Consider the following 24,176-nt stretch of genomic DNA (forward strand, 5'->3'; position numbering starts at 1 on the left):
TATATAAGACATAACTAGGTAACATTGCTATCATTCCTATACTTTAGCTTCCTTCTGGCACATTCATAGTGGCCATCAGACAAAAGCATGAGTCTAGCATAGGCCAGAGGTTAAATGTATTTTCAGAAATGTACTCTATGTTTCTTAATTTGCTCTTGCTAACAGAAATCATATAGTTGATCAAAAATATGTTGTTTCTTTATTTAAATAAAATTCTTACAATCACTTGTCAACTGAGATAGAAAACACAACTCTGAAAATAACATTTTCATTATTGTATTAACTATGTAAGCAGTTTTAAAATAGCAAGTTTATATAAGAGAAATATAAGATTCGACTGACATCAAAGTCAAGGTACTGATGGGTTTTATAAAACATGTAGTGTCATAACAATTCATTTCATTTTAAATGGGAAGTGATCTAATAGAAATGAAAATGCCAAAGACTTTCTATCCACACATAGAGAGCATTCACTTCCATAGAGGCAAGTCTGAGACTTATTTTGTCCTATACACTACCCTTAAACTCAAATAATTTAATAGATTAAACATAAACTTTCCATTCTAATAATACTTATATATTTTCATGAATATTTCTTTTTATAAGCATTGTCTATTTTTACAATATGTAATGTAGATCATATAAACTCCACACTTAATAAAAAATAGGCTCTCACATAGTTAATATACCTAGATAAGTTCAAACATAAAAAAATAATGCTAACATTTTACATCTTAGAATCTCAAGTCCATTAATTATTTTTAGCTATGTCATGTTGTCTCTCTACATATGATTCAATATAATTGTTTTTTTAAAGTAACCAAATATGATTCATCAGATTTTTCTTCAATATCTACATTTGATAGTAGAGAACAAAAATGCACGTGTGTTTATTTAGGGGTTCTAAGAAACTCTTTGATATTACATTTACTTACATCCTACTACTGTGATTCTCATCAGATTTTTGTTTCATCTGCATTACTATGTTCATGGTAGTTTAAATTTAATAAACACTTTATACCTTTATTGGAGTGGGTAAGTGACATTGTTCTTTACTTAGATTCGTTTGTTTTCTCAGTTAAGAGGGTGTTTGGGGGAAGGGGGACTTTAAAAATTGCATCTCCTTTAAGGAAGGCACCAACAGCAGTGTCTATTCCCCTCCGGACAGAGCCTCTGCATGGCCACTCTGATCAGCCTTCCCCAAAGTAGCTCGGATTTGAAACAGGAGACCTTGAAGCACTAGGAAACACTGAAATTCCACAGAAGACATGTTAAGTAAGGGTTACTGCCTAGGGCAAGGAGAGCCACATTAACACGTTTTTTCTTCTTCCTGCAAATTGTGCTTATTCTGACCCAGAATTCCACCTGCTCTATAAATATGACACATTTTTCCTTTTGAGGAAATGAATGTGATCTGGGTCAGAATCTGATGCAGGCCACTGTTGACAGTTACAGTATTTGTATGTCTCAATGCTTTGATTACAATTTGAGATTCTTCTGTTTTGTCTTAAATATGACCAGGATATACATGAAGTACTGAAAAAAAATAACCTTCAGCATATTCTCCCTCTTCCTAAGCAGGTTTTAATGTTTCGTGATTTTTCTTCATGTGTTAAAATAATTTTTTTCAATAATATTTCAATATGTAAATGTTACATATTATTTAATACAGAGTTTCAAAAAATCTCAGTGGAAATATCAGCAGTATAATATCATCTGTATTCTTTATTTCTAGGGTTAATGATGGAAAAATGTCTAACAGTTTCACAGTAATTCCTTCCTTCTTTTTATAGGCAATGTTTACACATATCCTTGATATTTTGTTTGTTTACAAGTCAGAGGAAAGTATACCACTTGTACATTTGATTTTTGAAGCAATAATTCTATGATTAGAGACACCATCCTAAGACTAACTGTAACTCACCTATGAAAGTATACCACTTGTACATTTGATTTTTGAAGCAATCATTCTATGATTAGAGACACCATCCTAAGACTAACTGTAACTCACCTATGAAAGTATACCACTTGTACATTTGATTTTTGAAGCAATCATTCTATGATTAGAGACACCATCCTAAGACTAACTGTAACTCACCTATGAAATTTACACCTCTGAGTTTTTTTCCAGATTAATTGAGGTATAATTGACAAATAACTGAATTTGTATAAATAAAACAGTGAATGGGAATTTGACCTGGTGAAATTCAACTCTTTTAACCAACAACATAAACATAATTTTATATGGTAAAAACATAAAAGGTCTTTGTATGAGCTCAGATCAATTTTGGTAAAGCAGTTTTATCATTGTCTACATAGTTCAAACATATAAATATGTATAATGCCACAAACAAAACATTGGAAAGTTTTAATTAAAAATATATTATCTACTAAGCACTACTGTATCCTATTATGTACTCATTATATAGACATGGTAATCTGAAGCAATATGCCAAAAGATTAAAAAATTGAAGACAATGGCCTTAACTTCAGTTGTATTACCTACCAAAATGGTTCAACATGTTATGGAATTTATTAGTTTCACATAAGGCAATAAATATTTTTTCACAAACTCTGATTTCTGGAAAAAAGTGGAGGAGGTTAAATCGTTACAGACAACATTCTTTGTTTCATATGCTAAATGTTCTTTAACCTCAAAATTGGCATTCGTTGAAGGACTGTAATTTCAGTTGCCTATGTTATCGGTTAAGATTATATCCTATTGCAAAATGCATCTCCCTATATCTTCCAAAGCATGAAGCCACACATTTGTGCAATGTTTACTACGCACAATAAATTACATAATACAGATGTAAGGAGTCTCATTTTCTGAGAATTTATAACCTAATTTTTAAAGTAATAGTTCCACTTCTCTTTAAATGCAATTCTGTACATAAACATTTTTGAATTGTTTAGTATGCTTCTTATACACCCCAATCCTCGCCTTAGAAGAAAACGTTTTTTAAAAATAAAATGCTTTCACAAACGTATTAAGGAAGTGTCATCCTTTAGAAGTATCATTCTTTTCATTCAGATAAGTTTTCTACTTATTTTGCCTGCTGGTAGCCTCCTTTCCTTCTGAGAGGACGTCTGAGTGGTCACTGATGAGTTAATAGCCTTTAAGAATTTTTAAGATTTGGAGGAGGTGTGATGGGAGAAGAGTTTCAGAGGCAGGTACAATTGTGGGTGCAAATGCCAGGAGTTTAGATATCTGTGCAGGCTCACTGAACATTGCAAGATTAAAGAATGAAGCTACTTTTAGCAGGTGTTATATATATGTGATGCCAAAGAATTCTTCCAACATAATTAATTATGTATGATGCATCTGTGGTGAGTTACATACAATCTGCCCAAGGTCACAAGCAAGACTAGAATGGGCAAGACTTGAATCTTGGCAGCTTTAGCTCAAAAGCCTTCTGTTTCCATTCAAATATGATGATAAGCTTATATGAGAAATATTCTGGTAGCAAGTCACAAAGAGAAACCAGGAAACAAAGGTATTTTTAAGAAGACTAGTTAGCTGACTATTTTAATAGTCCTCAGCAATGGCAATGAGGGATAGATTCGGGAAGTAAAGGGATGAGGCAGAAAGGCAATACAATACCAGAAAACATTTGTTGTTGTTTTTTTAAGTATAAATTCAAGGTGAGGACATATAAGAGTCATCAAAGATGGCTGAACCCTTCCCTGTGCCTGGGTGAGTGGAAGGCTGATGAGGCCATTCATTCACTCTGTTACAAATAACTAAAGGAAACCTCATTTAAATTGGAGGAGGGAAGCCCTGAAGAGGGCGCTCTCACACACCGCCATGCAAATCCCAAACAGGAAGACTACACAGCAGGAGAATTTCTCATTGCCAGGACAAACACCTTTGTCAATCACCACCTGAGCCTCTTCATTTGGATACTTCAGGTTTGTGGTGGGATTTACAGCCCAGCCAATGAGAAACTGCCACACTCAGCCAATGAGAAGCTGCTACCCACACTCAGCCAATGAGAAGCCATTACCCACACTCAGCCAATGAGAAGCCGTTACCCACACTCAGCCAATGAGGAACTGCCACACACACAGCCAATGAGAAGCCGTTACCCACACTCAGCCAATGAGGAACTGCCACACTCAGCCAATGAGAAGCCGTTACCACCCTCACTTTTCCAAATGTCCAGCTTCCTCTTTTCCCCTGTAAAAGCAGGCCTTTTCCCTCTGTTCTCTAGACTTGCCTCTGGTTTGCCACACTTTTTTTTTTTTGCCCCAAATTGCTCTTCCTCTACCATGCCCAAATAAACCCATTTTGCTGGTAAAATGCCTGTTTTTTCTTTTTTCTTTTTCTTTTTCTTTCTTTTTCTTTTTCTTTTTTCTTTTCTGGCAACAATTGACAGAGAAAAATCAGAAGGAAGACATTTTGAAGAAAGAGGTTTTTTGTTATTTTGAATATGCAATTTAGAGGCACTGAGGCATCTATGGCTATGTCATTATTTTTATCTGCTTTTGAACATCTGTGTCCACTTGTTTCTCCTGTAATTTTGAAACTTCTGTGTTTATTTTATTAGTAGCACTACACTTTTTTAATTAAAGAGAGCTACAAATAACAATGTCATTCCCTCTGAATCCCCCACCCCCTACTTTACCTCCACACCCCCAAAGCTAAAAATGCAAAACAGAGAAAGCATAGTTCAAGGGTTTGTTTGTTTGTTTTCTTTCTTATTTCCTCCCCCAGCTTTTTTGTTTGTTTGTTTGTTTTCTGGATACACTTTTATTGTATGTGGTTTGATTTTTCAATCTGTTTTGTTCTTATCTCTTACTGACCTGTTGAGAGCAATCACTTGCAAGCAGAACACGCTGTTAAAATACATATTTAATACATTCAAAACCCCGTTCATGCTGTTGTACATGGCGCTGCTCTTCACCTCTGCTAGCACATGCTGCAGCCAGATGCCTTAGTAAAACCTACATGGGTTTCTGTTCATTTTGAGCCCTTATGGCAGCCCCTTTGCGGAGAATGTAGTATGGCATTAAATACTAAAATTTATAAAGTAAGTCCTTTAATTGAAAAACATAAACATATCTATTCTATAAAGGCTGCTTCACTTTTTACTTTTTATTTTTTTATGATGTAGTAGTTTTCATAGGAACAACCGTATGTTCCAGACATAAACTACCAAAGGCTAATAAACACCCTCACTTTTATTGCCATCCCTGTGACCCAATTTCTTACATTTTGCTATCATATTACATGAATATCTCTCCCTAGCACTCGGGGTCTCTCTTATATATTCTTAGACTAACATTGACTTAGTTATTTGCAATTATTCTCTGTGGATTCTTTATTTTCAGGTAAATTATAAATGCCATGAGGTTAGTGAACATTATTTCCAAATGTTTATTGCTTTATACCTCTTAATAACATTCCTTAAAATTCTCAATAATTATCACTAAATAAATCAAATAGCAAATGGGATATTTTGGGTAATAATTTGTTTAAGAAAGTACAATTACTCTATTTGATGAGATGTTTTCGTATTTGGAACAATTGTGAAAATAGCAAAATAGGTTCTTTGCATTTATCTTCTTAATAGTTATCTCTAATTGCTCACTTCACTTTCCTTCTCTTGATTCTTGAATTTACTCCTATCACATTTTTAATCTCTGTCTCTCCAGCACATCAGCTCTCATCAAAGTCACCAGTGGTTTCCTTATTGTCTGTCAATTTTAGCAGTCGTTTCTTAGACATAATATTTTGTTTTTTAATCCTCACAGGGGGATATACTTTCATTGATTTTTTTAAGAGAGAGAAACATCTATTAGTTGCCTACATCCTCCAACCACGGATCAAATGGGAAACCCATATATGTGTGCTAACCAGGAATGGAACCTGCAATCTCTTGGTGCACAGATTGATGCTCCAACCAATTTGAGTCACCCAGCCAGGACATCTCAGTCATAATCTTAACCAGTCAGGTGGTAACATTTCATAAAAGTGACTGCTTTCCCTTTTTCAAAACAGTGTTTCCTTAGAAGTTCCACCAGAGCACTTCCTGCAAGTGTCTCCTCTACCTGGTCAGTCCTTTGTAGTACTTTCTGCAGCTTTCTCCTAATCTCCCTGACCTTTAAATGTAGGAGTTTCCAGGACTTGATCATTGCATTTCTCTTCTCTACTTACATTTTCTCTCTAGATATGACATCACCCAACTCTTTATCTATGAAATGACAAGCAAACATGTAGCTTCTGTCCAGACCTGCCTTCTAAATTCATATTCAGTTGCCTTCTTGATGTCTCTACTCAGATATTTATATACCGTCCTTATTAATTCTAAAATAATATTTAATTCCAATACTCCCTCTCTTCCCCAAAAGTATTGCCTGCTCCTCTCTAAATCTCTCTTATTTGGTAAAGGACAATTTTATCTTTCTGTTTTCTTCCACATGCCACATCTATTAAAGCTAGTTCAAAATTTATAAACATATAATCAAATGCTTGCCTCTTATTAATCATTTCCTCTTTTTACTTAGGTACAATCTATCCATTTGAGGACAAAAATTATTTCAAATCTATATCACTTAACTCTAACATATCTCATGGCATATACTAATTTCTAGTTTAATTTAGCTCAACTAGAAGTTCTAGAATAAAGTTGCCATTTAAGAGTTTTATTTTCAAGAATTATGTTTAAATTTCAAATAACTTTTGAGAGAGAAATAAGTATATTTATATATTCAGTGCTAAATGGTAAAATAATGGTGTTTCTATTTTTTAAAGTACAAATGTAAATCCTTTAAAGTGGTAGGACTGTCACAGATATCTTTTATTTCTTTGACGGCAAAGTTATTGTCTCATGAAAAGAGACAATAACATTTAATAAAAATTATTATTAAATAATCCATAATAATAAAAGCATAATATACTAATTAGACCAGATGTCCTTTTGGATGAAATCATGGTGGCAGGGGCCAAAACAATTGCCATGATTGGTGGGGGCTGAGCCTCTTGTATAAATTTCATTCATCGGGCCTCTACTTGTTACATAAATAAATAACCAAATAAATAGTTTTCTTCAATAATTATTTACATACTATTTATCTTAAATAAACACTTAAAAGCACATATTTACTTCAACAGTTTAAGAACTTCCTATTTTTTAAACTTAAAAGCACAATTTTAAATATCTGTAATGAAAAGACAATGGTAAGAGTTGTTTAATACTTCTCTGCACATGTTTAATATTTGCTTATTCCATGCTGATTGTTAAAGTAACATATTCTTATAAAAGCACTGGACATAATCCTGAAACCAGTTATTATTTTGTTTGCTGCCGTAAGTTAATTCCAGCAGGTCCTAAGTGCAAGAAGTTCATCAAAAGGTTTGTGGACCTTGAGCCTTCAGCAAGGGCTGGAAAATACATATTACTGCCTGGTGGAGATGGCAAAGGGCATTTCCCCAAACATGAAAAGGATGCATAAATGATTGCTTGCTGCCAGACAGCTGAGGGGATTTCAAACTACATGCTATTGCCTCCTACTGGTCAAATACTTGAACAGCCATAGGAGTTCCCCCAGTCTGACAAATGATTCTGTATACTAAACCTTGCCTTTGATCTGTATATCTACTTTGCCTTAGGACAATTTGTGTTAATAAAAAGAAAATGGTTCTGAGACAAGCAAAACATGGTTCCTACAGCAAAGATCCTCTGATTGCACAAAATGCCTTCCAAAATTATGTTTCCTCTGGACTCTAATCACTTACAGCAGCCCTTTCTCTCGAACCCTTCTAGATGCTGGAAAAGACTCTGGCACTTTGCCTGTTGTAGTTCAGTTGATCTCTCACACCACCACACTGTGTCCAAGTTCCTGGTTGACTAAACCAAGAGTCGTTCCTATATGCCTGCTCCTTAACACCTTCCAATTTAGTAATTTTTAAAAAGTTAAGTAACTTTCCCAGTCTCTCTGCATCTTGGTGTGAACACATTTCTGACCAATGAGAGGAAAGCAAAAGTTGGAGAAAGGGATTCTGAGAAAGGACAGGTACAGCTGATTGAGCTTGTCCCTCCACTCTGTCCTTCCAGCTACAGCAGCCTTCTTCTACCAAAACAGAAAGCTAAGAAAATTACATAAATTTTTGCACAGATGTTAGTGATTGTTGGAATCAATGGCAACAATTCTCTTACTTCTAGCCTTTAATTATATTAAAAGAACAACACAGAAAACTATTTATTGAAACCAACTGATATCTGGCTTTTTTTTTTTTTTTTTTTTTTAGCCAAGTAAGATCCTAGCTGAAAAGAGAAATATATATCCAGATTTTCCACCATTTTCTTCTTTCCTTGTATTTAAACTACTGGGTAAATTATCTCAAGATAATAAGATTTATAAAACTAAAACATGAAACCAATGGTCATTCCTTTCCAGATAATAGTTAGTAACCATGGTGCATCTATTATGTCTGCTTAATGTTCACACTCTCTTGGTCATTCATGAGGCTTTACCTATATCATTCTTGACTGAATACGTTTTTTTTTTTTGTTGTTGTTGTTGTTATTGTTGTTTTGGTATTTTTGTGTGTTTTGGGGGAGGGAGAGGGTGCCCTATACTTTCACATACATGTACCACTAAATAAAAGCTTGTAAAGCTTCCTCTAGGATACATTTTGGAATTCAAATATCTTGTAATGGACATTATGTTCATTGTCATCTGTTCTCAAGTTGTGAAAATTCAAAAGTAGTAAAAAGTTTTACTAACCTCAAGGAAATATTATACTAGTAGATCAATAAAAACAAACAAACAACAACAAAAAAGTTCTTAATTAGCATTTAACTTGGCTAACATAAATATCCAATTTTTCTAATTTCTGGTTTCATAATACGTTGGAAGTAACTGAAGGAAAAAGATGAGAGGGTGAGGCTGATTGTATCTCTTTTAAAATATTCCACAGAGGACTCGGGGGAAAAGGCAAACCTTTTTTGCAAAGACTTTTGGTCACTGCATCTTGCTTTAAGTAATTATTTTAACATAGAATAGATTACTTTATATATTAAGCAGAGGTTGACTGTGACCAAACTAATAAAAACATTAAAAATCCTATATAATAAAAGCGTAATATGCTAAGTGTTCATCATCTGGTTGGCCATTCAACTGATCAAAGAGTAATATGCTAATGATATGCTAAGGCTGCTCAACCGCTTACTATGATGTGCACTGACCACCAGGAGGCAGACACTCTGACCAGTAGGTTAGTTTGCTTTTGGGATCTGGCTGATTGGGACCAAGCAAAATGGGCTGGACACAACTTGGAGCCCTCCCATGGCCCCTCCCCACTGGGCCAACCTCCTGTGTCCCTCCCCAGCTCCGACTGTGCACAGCTTGGGTCTCTTGACCTGGCCTGCATCCTTTTGCAATCCAGGCTGAGGGGCCCACCTACCCCTGAGTGCACAAATTTTGTTCACCGGGCCTCTAGTAATTTAATAATAATGGTTAGCAATATAATTCTTTTCTAAACTTAAATAAATGTCCAATACCTGATTGAAACGCATTTTTAATTATGGGAAAACACATTTTTTACTAAAATGATTGCTTAAAAGACATTAGGATTCTGAATATGTTTGGAATACAGATTTAGATAATGTAAACAAAGAAAAAATGGAATCTAAGTCAATTTAAACATTAAAATAATATAAATGGTTTCAGACAAAGTGTCAATTCAACTTTACACTTTGCCTGAAAACATTTCATTTGCATGCAAAAGAAATCATTACTACTACAGTAAAAACATAACAAAATAAAACAAAAAACATCTACATGAACCAGATTCTCTTCCTAGCTTTAATATTAATTTCTCAATATATTCTTTGCCTATTATTTTTCTATTATTGCAGTTAGTTATACTATTTATATTAGGCCGCATTTGATGGTATGAATTGCTTTGGATATTCAAGAGATAATATTTTAAAATTTCTTTGTTTTGTACAGAATTATTCAGTACAAATTATTCAGTACAGTATCAGAATTATTCAGATAATCTAAAAGTAGTAAGGAATCTCTTAATAGGGGATTGGTAGTACATCAATAGAAAATAAATGCAACTATACGAAAGTAATAGTGATCCAAAAGGCTATCCATAATGCACTATTCAGTGAGTAAAGAAAGTTGCTGATAATGTGTGGAATATATTTCCATATATTTTCCATAAGCAAAATTCTTTATTATTGTATATATCTTAGTATACAGATATATGTGTGCAAGAACAAACATGTAAACACATACATCTCTATTTAAAACACTAAATATGTATTACTTTTATAATTTTTCATTTTATTTTAAAATATATTCAAAGAAAACAATCTTTTAAAGAGGAAGAAAAAAATACCTATATTATGCCTGGTGAGCTTTACCCATCAGAGTAATGAATTTTACATTTACTTGCTCTAGATTTAAAAAGGAAGTGTATAGCACTAATTGCTAAGACAGTAATCATTGCTTGAGGATAAATTTAGTTACATCAGTACAATCAGAAAGCCAAAGATATTTCATTTGTGAGATATTCTTCATCGTATTTCCTTACTTAAGAGTATTTCCAAAAAGCATACTGAAAAATATTTCAGTATGATTTCCTGATATACTAATGCTCTGTTCCTACACAACTGTTGATGTTTTTAGTAATGATGTAATTTGGCATCATTCTTATATATCAACATTTGCAATTATCATTACAGGTATTGAAATCTGTTAATTTCTCATAATGCATACAGGATGCTGTTAGACACTGAATAAATATTTAGTGATCTTCTAATTTAATGAGTCCAGAATCACTGATATCAAATCATAACCTGCCATTTTCCATGGAAAAGTAAAATATGTTGACATTTGATTTGATACATGTAAAGTAGCACATTGAGAATTATTGATGATTTATGAATTAGTGACAGAATATTTTAAATGCAAAAATTAGCATACTTTCTATTGGAATTTAATATTCAAAACCATCATCTCTTTAACATGCAGAGACACCAAAACCCTCCTTCCTTTTGGTAAGATAACTTCATCTACAACTTCAAAGAGAATGTAGAACATTCAACAGAAACTCTCTCAGCATTTGTCAATTCATCTATCTACACCTTTCTGTATCCTCTACTTGTTCTCTCTGGAGGACCAGGTGATGTCTTTTTGTACTGTTGTTGTTTTTTTAATCTCCAAATCTAATCTTTTCACATTTCCTTTGGCTCACATTTCTAGTTTGTTTGTTTGTTTGTTTGTTTTGTTTTGTTTTGTTTTGTTTTGTTTTGTTTTTTAGGAGACTACCATGATTAATGACCTCTTTCCTCCCCTGTATCTCCAACCTTTCACTCTCTAAAGATATTCCAAATGAGACTCAAATTATATATATATACACACATTATGTTCCAATATACAGGAGTATATGCTTAGATTGTGGGAAGTATTGCCATATATACTATTAGACTAAAAGATGTTGTGTGGAAACAAGCAAAATACTAGACATTGGAGAAAGGCTCAATAGGAAAAGGAAATTTAGGGCTAAGAGAAAGACAAAGGGTGACACTGTTTAAGGAGACTATAAAATATTCAGTCATCCTCATCCTAGAAGTAGCTCTTAACTGTTCTAGTTGGGAGCCAGTCTGTTAGAAAAAAAAAATGTGTTTTTTAGAATCAGACACACTGGAACACAGATCTTGGTCCTGCCACATGCTAGCTAAGTGATGATTATAAGCTAGAGGCCCAATGCATGAAAATCTGTGCAAGAGGCCTTCCTTCCCCCAGCAGCTAGCACTGGATTCCCTCCAGCACCTGGGACCCAGGCTTCCATCCTCCTGCTGCCAGCAGGCACCCAGGACCCAGGCTTCTATCCTCCTGCTGCCAGCAGGCACCCAGGACCCAGGCTTCCATCCTCTGGGCCACCCACAGGCTGGTGAATTTCGTTGGTAAATTCTGGGACCCAGGCTGGCTTCCCTACAGCCCTTGCTTTTTCAGGAAAGACCTCTGGAATGCCGCCCGAAAGATGTCTGGTCTAATTAGCATATTACCCTCTTATTATTATGGATTGCTTAATTCTCTGAACCTCTTTCCCCATTAGTCAAATGGTAATGGTGATGAGTATTTTCATATATTTTTCACAAAAAATACAATAGTATAATAATTTAGTGCAACTGAGATATACTAGGACATTTTTTAAAGAATGGTGACAACAAGCCTCTAAATCTGAGAAGGCTTTGGAAAAATGTTGAGATTTTTCCCACTGGTCCTTTATTTTTTGGTTTTAGAATAATTTAGCTATCCATTCTGGGATTTGAACTTGGGATCTGAACTATAGGATTTGGGATCTAGAGGTTCAAGGGAAAGAGGTAGCTTTGGGTGTAGATAATGCTTTGTTCATCTAAAAACAGAATTTATTTTCCCCTCTACAAGTAAACTTTTTATGAAAAGATATTTTTGTATTATTGTTTATTTTTACTCTACTAAAAGTAACTATAATTATTCTATAAATGACTTAAACATATGGAATTCTTTACTCTGGGCAAAGAGCAGAATGTCATAAAAATTGCAATGGCTACAAGCATTTGGAGTTTATTAGAGGTGTATTTTTGCTTCCCTTATTATTCATTCTTTACTACTGGGTTATTGTATTGGGTCGGCAGCTAAGTAATTGCGGATTTTTTAAAGAAAATCAAAGACAATTTTTTCATGGAACTAAATAACTTTATTCTTTAATGTATTGCCCATTTTGATCAATGACCTTTTGCCATCTTTCAGGCAGCATCATAATCCCACGTTCAAAAAACTTCTGTTTTTTATTAGCAAAAAACTGAATCAGGTACGATTTGACATCATCATCATTATTGAAATTTTTACCATTCAAGGAGTTTTGTAAAGATCGAAACAAAAAGTAATCAGATGGTGCAAGGTCAGGACTATATGGTGGATGTGGCAAAACATCCCAACCAAGCTCCATTAATTTTTGCCGAGTGACCAAAGATGTGTGTGGCCTTGCATTGTCATGATGGAATACAACACCTTTTCGATTTGTCAATTCGGGCCGCTTTTCTTCAACTGCATTGTTTAATTTCGTTAGTTGTTCAATGTAGACATCAGAATTGATCGTTTGGTTGGGTGGTAAGAGTTCAAAGTAGACAATTCCTTTGTAATCCCACCAAACTGATAACAAAACCTTCTTTTGATGAATATCAGCTTTTGATGTTGTTTGAGTTGGTTCACCTGGCCTGCTCCACGATCTTTCCGCTTGATATTGTTGTAAACAACCCATTTTTCATCGCCAGTTATCAGTCGTTTTAAAAATGGATCATTTTCATTACGTTTCTTTAGCAAATCGCAGCTGCTAATGCGTTGCGTTAACTGTGATTCTTTCAGTTCGTGAGGAACCCATGTATCGAGTTTTTGAACATAGCCAAGTTGTTTTAAGTGATTTTCAATGCATGTATGTGATACATGAAGCTTCTCTGCAATCTCACGTGTTGTACTGTGACAGTCCGAATTGATTATTGCTTTGATTAGGGCGTCATCAACTTCAACTGGACGACCAGAGCGTCTTTCATCTTTGAGTGAAAAATCACCAGAACGAAATTTGGCAAACCAATTTTGACACTGCCGTTCTTTTAAGGCTTCGTCACCATAAACAGCACATAACTTTTTATGAGCTTGTGATGCGTTTTTCCCTTGCAGAAATAAAAAAGCAAAATATGACGAAAATGTTCCTTTTGATTTTCCATTTTTCAACGAACGCCAAACAAAAACTACAAAACTGATCAAAAAACTTTTTTTACTGATTAACAGCTGAATAGCCAACTATCAAATACAAAATGTGTTTTACATTTGTACTACGTCTGCAAACCTAAAAATTCAACTGAAGCCATATATGTGTGAAACCCGCAATTACTTAGTTGCCGACCCAATAAAATTACAATGAAATTATATCACTTTGGGTTTGAAGGTGGATGGTAGCAGAGAATGAAATCACTGAGAGGAATTTCGTTGGTAAATCAGAGTGCTCTCCGTTAATTAGCTCCTGCCTGCATGCATAGTATGTAAAAATAAGTGTATGTTTATGAAAAAATGATTACTTAGGAAATGTGCTGTTGTAATAAGAAAAAAGCATGAAGAGAGCAATCTGAGTTAATATAATATGTACACATCATTCTGTGTAACAACATCACAGAAGGGGCTCCAGTTAATTAGATTTCTTTAGATATACAGGAAAAAAAAAAGGTACTTAGGATCTACTACAATGTATGCTTAAGATATATGGTGAAATAAATTGGATTCTTTTATGAATATATATATATGTATACATAAATGCATACGCATACATATATGTATATGTGCATGAATATGCGTATATGTATATGTATATGTATATATGTATGTAGAAAACTAACAAAAGAAACTTTGACCTATATTTAAGAAATATTGCTATAGAGTGCTTTTTATGACATATAAATACTTAAAATATTTTAATAGAGATATTGGCTACAAAAAGCAATTTTAAGAGAGTCTGTACAATATAATTCCAAATATTTAAGTAATTTTTAATTTAAACTGTAGACAAAGCCAGAAATTCTAAATGCAGACTCAAATGATCATATTTTAGTGTTCTCTTGTGAAAAATCCATGTGGACATATAAATGCATAGGTATAGACAATGGGTTTAGGCAAACAGATGTTTTTTCTTGGCTGGATCTGAGTCATTCCATCTGTCACCTATTGAAGATGCAAAATTAACACCCTTCTGTGAATATGCAAAAGCATTTCCTCCCCAATTCTTTGTGTAAAACTGTTGCCAGAATATCATTCATAGGGAAAAGGCCTACTGCCTCTCCAGTCATATATGGCTAGAATCAAAATCTGAGACCTTCTAGGTGGGGAAGCAAAAAATAAGTATTGTAATTTATATTTACATTAAACTTTTATTTCATATTTTTAAATATCGATCATCAATTCTACTTATATAATTGCAGAGGTGTGTGTGATGAAAATATTTTCATTAGAAAGAGTGGGTATTCAAAGTTCCATGATGACCACTCTAGAGCAATGCTGTTTAACAGAGACATGATGCAAGCCAGTATGTTATTTAAGATATTCTAGTAGGTATGTTTTAAAAAAAATAGATAAAATTCATGAGCACAAAATGTTATTTAACCCAATATTTCCACAATTTTGACATATAATCAATACACCAAAAGCTTAATGAGATATTTTGTATTCCCTTTTTCAAAGTACTGTATGTCTTATAAATGCGGGGTACCTTTTACAATTACAGCAGCTTCAATCAAGATAAAGGGCTCGATGATCACATGTGGCTAATGGTCACCACATTGAACAGAGCAGGTTTGGAGCAGAGTGGGTAGAGCATTGGCCCACAAACTGGAGGGTCCCAGGATTGATTCTACACAAGGGCATGTACCTGGGTTGTAGGCTCAGTCCCCAGGGTGGGGCATATGGGATATAGCAGATGCATGATTCTCTCTCATCATTGATATCACCATAAGGACCAGGTACACAACTCTGTGCCACTAAATACTTTGGTTTAAAGTAACTACTTTAACTGTCTGAAGAGTAATGAACAACTGAGCTGAGATTTTTTACTCTTGCCTTATAATTCTTTGATAATTCTGTATGAGTACTGAAAGTGTGGAACACAAAACAGCTGAGAAGAAGAAACACACACTTTCCTTTACCTCTTCACACTCTAATTCAAAAGTGAATTTAATGTACAGAATGTGGCGGCATGAGCACAGACTTATAATAAAAAGCCTGTGTGTTTTATTTATTGGAGTTAGGGGGCATAACACAACTGCCGCTCATCTCGGCAAACCATCTCTAGGCCATTTTGGCCATTCGATTTGGACATAAGTTATGAGGCCAAAACAAACAAAGGAAACAGATGATGCCATTTGTCTCTCTCATACATCACACAAGGGTCATACTGCTAAAAGATAAACTGTTATATGACCTCTTGGGTAATAACCACTCTGCCATAAAGTAAAAATGTGACAAAGGCATTAAAATGCGACAGGAATACAAAACGTTTCAAATATCTGCCCATGTAAGACTGGGAGAATTAAACTGAATTCAGTGACCTCTTTCATATTGTGAAACATCTAGATTAATTGACTTGGCGCTGATAAGCCAGATAAAAATACTTGAACATATACCTAGTAGTTTTTATAATTTCTGTCATGAATTAAAAAAATATATATATTAGTTTAAATTTTGGATCAAATTGTTCCCTCGAACAGGAGTTCGACCAGCAGGCAAACCGGCCCAACCACCCATGTCCCCTCCCCTGGCCAACCTGGCCGGACCCCACCCGTGCACGAATTCATGCGCCAGGCCTCTAATATATAAACTGGGTGTCCAGATCGTTATGCGTTCAGAAATCATGTAATCTGGCCACTCAGTGTATATTTGCCAAAGAAACTAAATTAGAATAGAATCTAATGTTTTGTTTTGTTTTTCTAAATGCTTTGTTCTACCAGAATTATATAAAAAGAGCATTGTACAAGCTGAAATAGATAGCACCTAAACATAATAACAAGGACTTGTTGAACATATTTCTTCATAAGATTCCTGATGGAAAAGGAGGCACATCGAAGAAGCACATCAAATATAAATTCTATTTCTCGGGCATATAATGCAGATAAGGAAAGCATGGAGAAGTTCTAAAATATCAAGTATTATTTTCACTGCAAGTAGTATATGCTAGGAGGCTGCATGCAAAGAAACAACCACATTCTGTCCTATACTACCCAATCTTTCTGGAAGAAATTCCAGCAGTAGCCTGGAAAGCAAATGGAGTGTGGAGGACCAATCCACAAATTGCAAGCTTGGGAAAGAATAACACTCCTTAGAAAATGAAAGTCTATCAAGATTGGAAACATTTCACCTGTTTTCATTTAAATCTCCAATTTTTTTTCCCTGCTGGTTTAAGAAACAGCATCCAGCCTAGAGGGGCAGGAGGGAGTATGAACTCAGCATTTCAAAACAGCCACCCTGACACGCTCAAGGAAATTTCCTGTGACTAAAATCCTTATTTGACTAAGAAGACAACCAGGCGTTTGGATAATCTTCCAGTCACAACATCATTTATGAAACGTAAAGCTATTATTTTCTATCATGCTTTTTGTCCAGCCTATATAGAAGATCCACTCGAATGAAGACAAAAGCTTTTTTAAAAACCATCATGGAATTTATAAAAAGGCAAATTACCTGAAATATTACTTGAGTAGCTCCCCGCTTTCAATTAAATGTATACCCACCCTGTTTCAGAGCAGTAAACATTTACTGCAACATTAAAGACCTGAAAAGGCGATGGTTGTTACTTTCAGTTTTCATTCAACCTGCGCCAAAATTCCCCACGGTCATAAACACCCCTCCGGAGTGCACAATCCAAACCTTTCCTACAAATTCCAAACTGCCTTATAAATAGCCTCTGACAAGTCCATGCTGACAAGCCAAGGGAATCAAAGAACAGAGTCACACTGCTTTACATTTAAGACTAAACCAGGTATTACATTTTCAGACAGGTATTAATTAAATATATCCAGAGTTTTCTAAAAGGAACAGTTGGCTCCCTGTCATGAATTCTTTGAAATCATTATATTTAAAAGTCTCATACAAAACTGAAATGCTAAAAATCTGAGAAATTTAACATGTCAATTCTGTAGCCATTAAATTATTGGGTTAATGTCGTACTGACATCCTATATAATAAACCCTAACATGCGAATTGACCAAACGGCAGAACGACCAGTTGCTATGATGCGCACTGACCACCAGGGGGCAGATGCTCAATGCAGGAGCTGCCTCCTGGTGGTCAGTGTGCTCCCACAGGGGGAGCACAGCTCAGCCAGTAGCCTGGTTGATGGCTGGCAAGTGCAGTGGTGGGGGCAGGAGCATTTCTGCCTCCTCTGCAGGCGGGCGGTAAAAAGCAAGGGGTCCCAGACTGCGAGAGCCCCAGACTGAGAGAGGGATATCTGCCTGCCAACAAGCGGGCATCCCCTGAGAGGTCCTAGACTGTGAGAGGATACGGGCCAGGCTCAGGGACATATCCCCACCAGAGTCCCCACACACCAATGCATGAATGTTGTGCACCAGGTCTCTAGTATATATATATGAATTAACAGAACACAACCTCATAAAATTTTCAAAAAGATTCCTTTTTCTAGTATTCCAATTAGAGACTTAACTGTCATGAGGGTCCACATACTAGCTAATCAATCCTGTGCATCATCTCAAGTAATCTTCGCACCAATCTTACTAGGTTTAACAATTCCCAATTTAAAAATTACCATTATCATCTAATTTTGTAGACACCAAATCTGGCAGAGCCAATACTGGGACCCAGGCTTTCATGTTCAAGAACCCCTGCTCTATATCTGCTCTTTATCCTGTGATGTTTTTCACAGGAATGATGGACGAACTGTACTATCCAGTCTCTGCTGCCTGGATTATCAATTTGTGTCAAAACTAATCTGAATTAAGTGCATTAATCTGAGACTATAGGGGATGGCCTGGGAATCCAGGCAGGTAATAGGATTAAAAAACTACCAAATCCCTTTTGTTTGAATGTTGGAAATATTAAGTCAATAATAAGATATTTTGAACAAAAAAAAAAAATGTGGCTCTGTGATAACTCTGACCAAAAGTAACCTTACAGGTTGATCTGATCATAAATTCTTAATGGGGAAGGTGGTGGGTGGTCATGGGTGGTAGTGCCCCAAACCTATATAAGTTTTACCTTAGCCTTAAGCAAGTCCTGCCCATTGTGCTTGTGCATGTAGGGTAACTCACCACAGAAATGCCAGGGCAAACCTCTTTTTCAGACCCCTGGAAGGCTTGGCCACCCTTAGGGGAGCAAACAATCTTGTTAACTATCCTGTAACTGGCTTTCTCCCATCTTCATGTAATCTTCCTCATGTTCCCTCCTTAAATCCAGATGTATGAGAGGGCATGAGAGGGGGAAGGGGGCTTTGGGGGGGGGGGGGGGTAAGGTCACATATATAATACCATAATCAATAAAGAAAACAAAGAAAAGGCACTACTGTGAAACTGTCATTCTCCAGAGCATTTGAGGTTTTGCTTCCTGACATGTCACCAGTTTGGCATAAATAAACCCAAATGCACTTTTATAAATATTCTCTAAAGTTTTTATGTTTTGTGTGTTGACAATACACTCTGATTTTGAGTTATACAACCTCACATGGCATTGAAAGCCTCAAGTGATCAATCACTATGGCTTTAGACTTTCTCAGTCTTTGTAGATGCCTATGACCTACTGCATTGGTACCTGTAGCTCTCATGCCAGTGAGAAAGAAATCACTTCCCTTCCTTCAAAGGACCATCAGAGGAATAGAGAAAAGTTACCCGGGTTACTTTGAGTAACTTCCCTCCTCTCCCTGGGAGGTGTTTTCCCCATCCCCAACATTAAAAATCCTTGATCTATAGACAAATAATAAATAACACATACTGAGTGATTTATCTGAGCCAGGCACTGTTCTATGGACTCATTCAATCTTCACACCCAATTTATGAACTATATTAATATTACTATTTTATATATGAAGAAAGTGAGGCTCAGATAAATTAAGGGACTTACCCAAGGTCATATATCTAAAAAATGGAGAGCCTGGCTTTGACCTCCAAAAGTCTGATCCCAAAGATAGCACACTTCATCACCATACTACCCGGCCTCTCATTAGATGGTTGAAATAATTATTTTAAAAATGATTAAAACAAATATGAAAGAAATCACCCTTAAAGGTACAGTAAAGAGACTCAAAGACTAAAGGAGAAAAAATTATTTCATGAATATAGGTCCATTCAAATCTAAAACAAACTTTGACTTATAAAACTTTTATTTGGACCTAGGGATAGAAGGTTCTTTCTCTCTCTCTCTCTCTCTCCCCTCTCTCTCATCCTGTTCTTCTCCCCTCCTCTTTCTTTCTCTCTCTCATGTGTGTTGACTTCTGTTTCTTCAAAATTTTGCCCTTGCTCTAAACAACTGTTACAAACCAGTCTTTATTGTGCCCAAGTGCCAAAGTGCCACTATTGTATAAATCGCCAGAGTCTACCATGTACATTCTTTTTAGAACTTAATTGTCTATTTATTTCATTAAAAATAACACTATTGACATATCGCTTATTTGATTGCTTTAAAAATGATTAAAATCTAAACACTATGACTAAATGTAATGACATAAATAAATCTCATAAATATAATATGTAGGGGGGAAAAGCCAGATATAAAGAGTACAATGACTCAATTAATATAAGTTACAGAAAGTATGGAAACAGGGAAACTTCCCTTCTGTGTTAATGCCATGGGGCACAAAAGGGTTTCCGGTTCTGATCCTATTGTGTTTTTTCTCGATCTGCCTGGCGGTTATACCAATGTTGCATTTGAAGAAATTCACTAAGATTTACACTCATGTTGATATACTTTTACACTATATATGCTATATTTCAGCACGACGGTTGCTTTAAAAATCATGAAGTCATCCCAAACTCTCATTTTGCTAATTGTAATTTAGCAAATTATAATTTTTCTCTTCCAAAAAATATAACAAATGCTTCATAAAGAAAGCAAACAATATTCCTACATAACATTGTGAAATTACTATTTTCCTATATATGAGTTTTAAATGTCAAATTTATCAAGCTATCATTTATATACAGTAAAATTCATCTTTTCTAATGTACTGGACTATGACTTTTGACAAGCACATGTATTCGTGCAACCGTCACTACTATCGCGATGCGGAACAGTTCCATGATGCCCTGGATCTCCTCATTCCCTTTTGTAGTCAACCTTATGCCTCACTGCCCAGCCTTTGGGAACACTGATCGATTTTCTGTCCTATAATTTGCCTTTTTCAGAATGCCATATAAATAGAATCATACAATATGTGTTCTTTTAAGTATAGCTTCTTTTTTTTAGAGTAATGTTTATGAGATCCATTCATGTTTGAGATATGTAAGCAGTTACATCCTTTCTATTGCTGAGTTACAATGTACGTATGGATATACCATAACTGAAGAACATGTGAGTAATTTCCAGTTTGGGTTGATTCTGAATCAAGCAACTACATTCATACTTATGTTTTGTATGTGTGTGAGTGACACATTTCGTTTTTAAATTCCAACTTGAACTTTGACCTTCACAAAATATTTTCTTTATTGCCTTTCATCTATGGTAAGTCTGATACCTAGAGCATATACCAATCAGTTCAAAATAATATAAAATCAGAAACTGAATCAAATAGCAAACATCTTATAAAAATACATCAACTTTTGCAAATTCCTCCCTTAAAATATTTTTAGCTCATCTACAGAATTAGGAATGAACTGTTGTCTAAAAGTGCTAGCTTCATTCAAAATTTTGTTTAATTGTATAAAATTTAGAATGATTATATTACTAATTTGGATTTGAAGTCATAATCAATGAAGTGATAAGAGTTAAGAAAGGTGGCTTGAAAAGTAAAGTGTAATATGTCTTCCTAATTCCCGAATTGAACACATTATAAATTTCACCCAGCTGGTTAGTACTTTTCATCCATGATCCCTGGGATAATTTGAGTGACAAAATGGAAACATGGTCGATGTTACCTAGCATGTTGTGGTAAAGTGGAATGGCCCGTCCAAGGGTAGTAAATGCAGTCATGACTAGTGGGACCGCTACACCTGCAGGCAATTACAGAACAGAAAACGTCATTCTCCATTCACAGTGACATGCACACACATGCACCAGTGCTCACACATGGAGCCTGCAGGAAGAACATGGGAAGCAAGCACACCAAGTACCTATCCATCAGGCCGATGCAGTCTTCAATACTTGAGCCTATGCACCTGCAGAAGATCCAAATTTTAAAAATACAAGGAAAACATTAGTCATTTAAAAAAAAATCAATACGATAAATACCTATTGTGCAAAATTCTTAATTATAGTTATTAGGCAATTTTGGAACACCATGAATGTAAAGGCAATGAGGATATTATTGCTGCATGGATACACAGGAATAAATTGCAAATACCACCCAAGTGGAATGCAACGAAATATATCCACAGAAAAGGACATTATGCTGTATTTTGTGGGTAGTTTCCAAACACATATTGCTAATTTCTAAGACTTTCTATCCATTTGCATCAATCATGATTATATGTCTTGATGAATAACTTGGTATTTCCATGGCTATAATTGGTTTTATGCATATGCTTTTTTCTATAAGCTCTTCAATTTAAGTAAACACAAAATCAATAAAAAAAAGGAAACATAGACTATTGAATATAATATAATGACTTGATGCTTAATACCCATTAAAGATTGATTTTGGCAGAAAGTGAGTTAACATTCTTTAATGCTAGTCTCATAGATACTTTACATAATCACATTATTCCATTCCTTGGCTGTGACTGTCTTTATAACATACTTATCTTTAAACATGAATTCATTTAAAAAGCAAATGAACTGGTTTCACCATACTGCGGTTTATCTTGACACTCTTTTTTTTTTAAAAGAGCAGTGCCATAGCAGGCAAACAAAAACTGGTTTTAAACTGCCAAAATATTTAATGTAAACAATAACAAATAAATTAATTATCTCCAAGGAAATGGATACGGTTAGACTCAGGTAACTAAAAGTCCACTGAGATTAACATTTACTAGTAAGTGAAATAATATAAGTACACAAAAGTCAGATGGAAAGCCCCCATAATTTCATTTTTATGTATTCTAGAAATATTCTTCTTCCAACTTCCAATGTACTTAAATTGCTTTTCTTTTCTGTTTTTCCACATCAAAGACATATAGCTCCAGTGCATCAAGATTCCTCATACAGCTATGATTTATAGAACTGTCTAATTCAGTGGTAATGAAAATGACTTTTTCCAAACTAAAATTTCTTAAACAGAAAAAGAAGTTAAAATCACTATATCATGGATAAAAATGTATCATGCATAAGGCCAGACTATCCATTATGTTTTTAAACAACTAAACATAGGTGAACTATTATTATAATACTATGCCCAAAAAATAAGTATGTCACTATGTTTTTGTTTCAAAACTATGTTATAACACTCAGACTAGGTAAAAATTGGAATTGGTTTGTTTTTGTTTTCAGGATTGTTTTTGAGAGGTCAGACATTTTTAAACATACAGATATATGGGAAATACATTATAAAAAGTTTTTTAATATACAAATAAATAAACTAGAGTACATAGTTTTGAATTAATATCATAATATGTAATTCAACCTTTCCTGAAAAATGGAAAATTAACTACTTAGAAAGTTTCCAAATTGTCTTATTATGATTTCTTTTTATTCAATTCTGAATAACTTATTTTTTTCTAGGTTCCTATTGCATTTTCTTCAAAATGTTATTTTAAAATATATTCTATTGCCATTTTGGAAAATAAATAGCCTACTTACTTCCAAGTGAGAATTTGAAAGCTATGGTTTGTTTGCAATCTATCTCTTTTTTTTTTAATCCTCATCTGAAGATAATTTTCATCATTTTTTTGAGAGAGAGAGAAAGAGAAAGGCAGAGCAAAATATAAATGTGAGAGAAACACATTGATTCATTGCCTCCTGCCCGTGCCCTGGCCAGGGCCCAGGCCTGGGAGGAGCCTGCAACAGAGGTAGGTGTCGTTGACTGGAATTGAACCCAGGACCCTTTGATCCACAGGCCAGTGTTCCATCCACTGAGCCAAACTGGCTAGGGCTGTAATCTGTAAATTTATAATACTCTTTGGAAAATATTTCCACGTGAAATTAAACTTGAGGAGAAAGTGCGAATAACAAAAAATCATTCACTCATTAAAAACAAAACAAAATTGTATTGCATCCCTACTCAGCATTCCTACCATCTTAGGACCTGGAGGTGGGAAAATAAAAGACAAGTTAGACATTTGCCTGTTTTTAATGAGCTCACAGTTTAATGAAGGAGACAGATGAGGCAATAGGACAGGGAGAAGTAGAAGCTAGAGCATGAGACGGCAATCGGAATTGGAAGACTATTTGTTCAGGCACAAGCATAATAAAAAACCACCAGAGGTTTAAAGAAGTAGCGAAATTGCTGGAATGTGTTTTACATAGATATCTTTGTGGAGACGGGTCAGTTGGGAGCCAGGAAGACATGTTTGTTACAGAGACTCTTTTAGTCT

At 34.9% G+C, this 24,176-nt stretch overlaps 1 protein-coding gene across 1 annotated transcript in view; it reads right to left on the bottom strand.

The window, feature by feature from the left end:
- The window catches only part of ERBB4 (erb-b2 receptor tyrosine kinase 4), an 823,165-nt gene that overhangs the window by 189,078 nt on the left and 609,911 nt on the right, over window positions 1–24,176 (bottom strand). The window contains exon 16 of the mRNA XM_084891653.1: window positions 21,819–21,863. Within this exon, the coding sequence (XP_084747779.1) occupies window positions 21,819–21,863 (45 nt within the window). The remainder of the gene's footprint in view (window positions 1–21,818; window positions 21,864–24,176) is intronic.

The sequence above is a fragment of the Pipistrellus hanaki genome (assembly GCF_964339955.1).
Source record: "Pipistrellus hanaki genome assembly, chromosome: 8".
Classification (NCBI taxonomy): domain Eukaryota; kingdom Metazoa; phylum Chordata; class Mammalia; order Chiroptera; family Vespertilionidae; genus Pipistrellus; species Pipistrellus hanaki.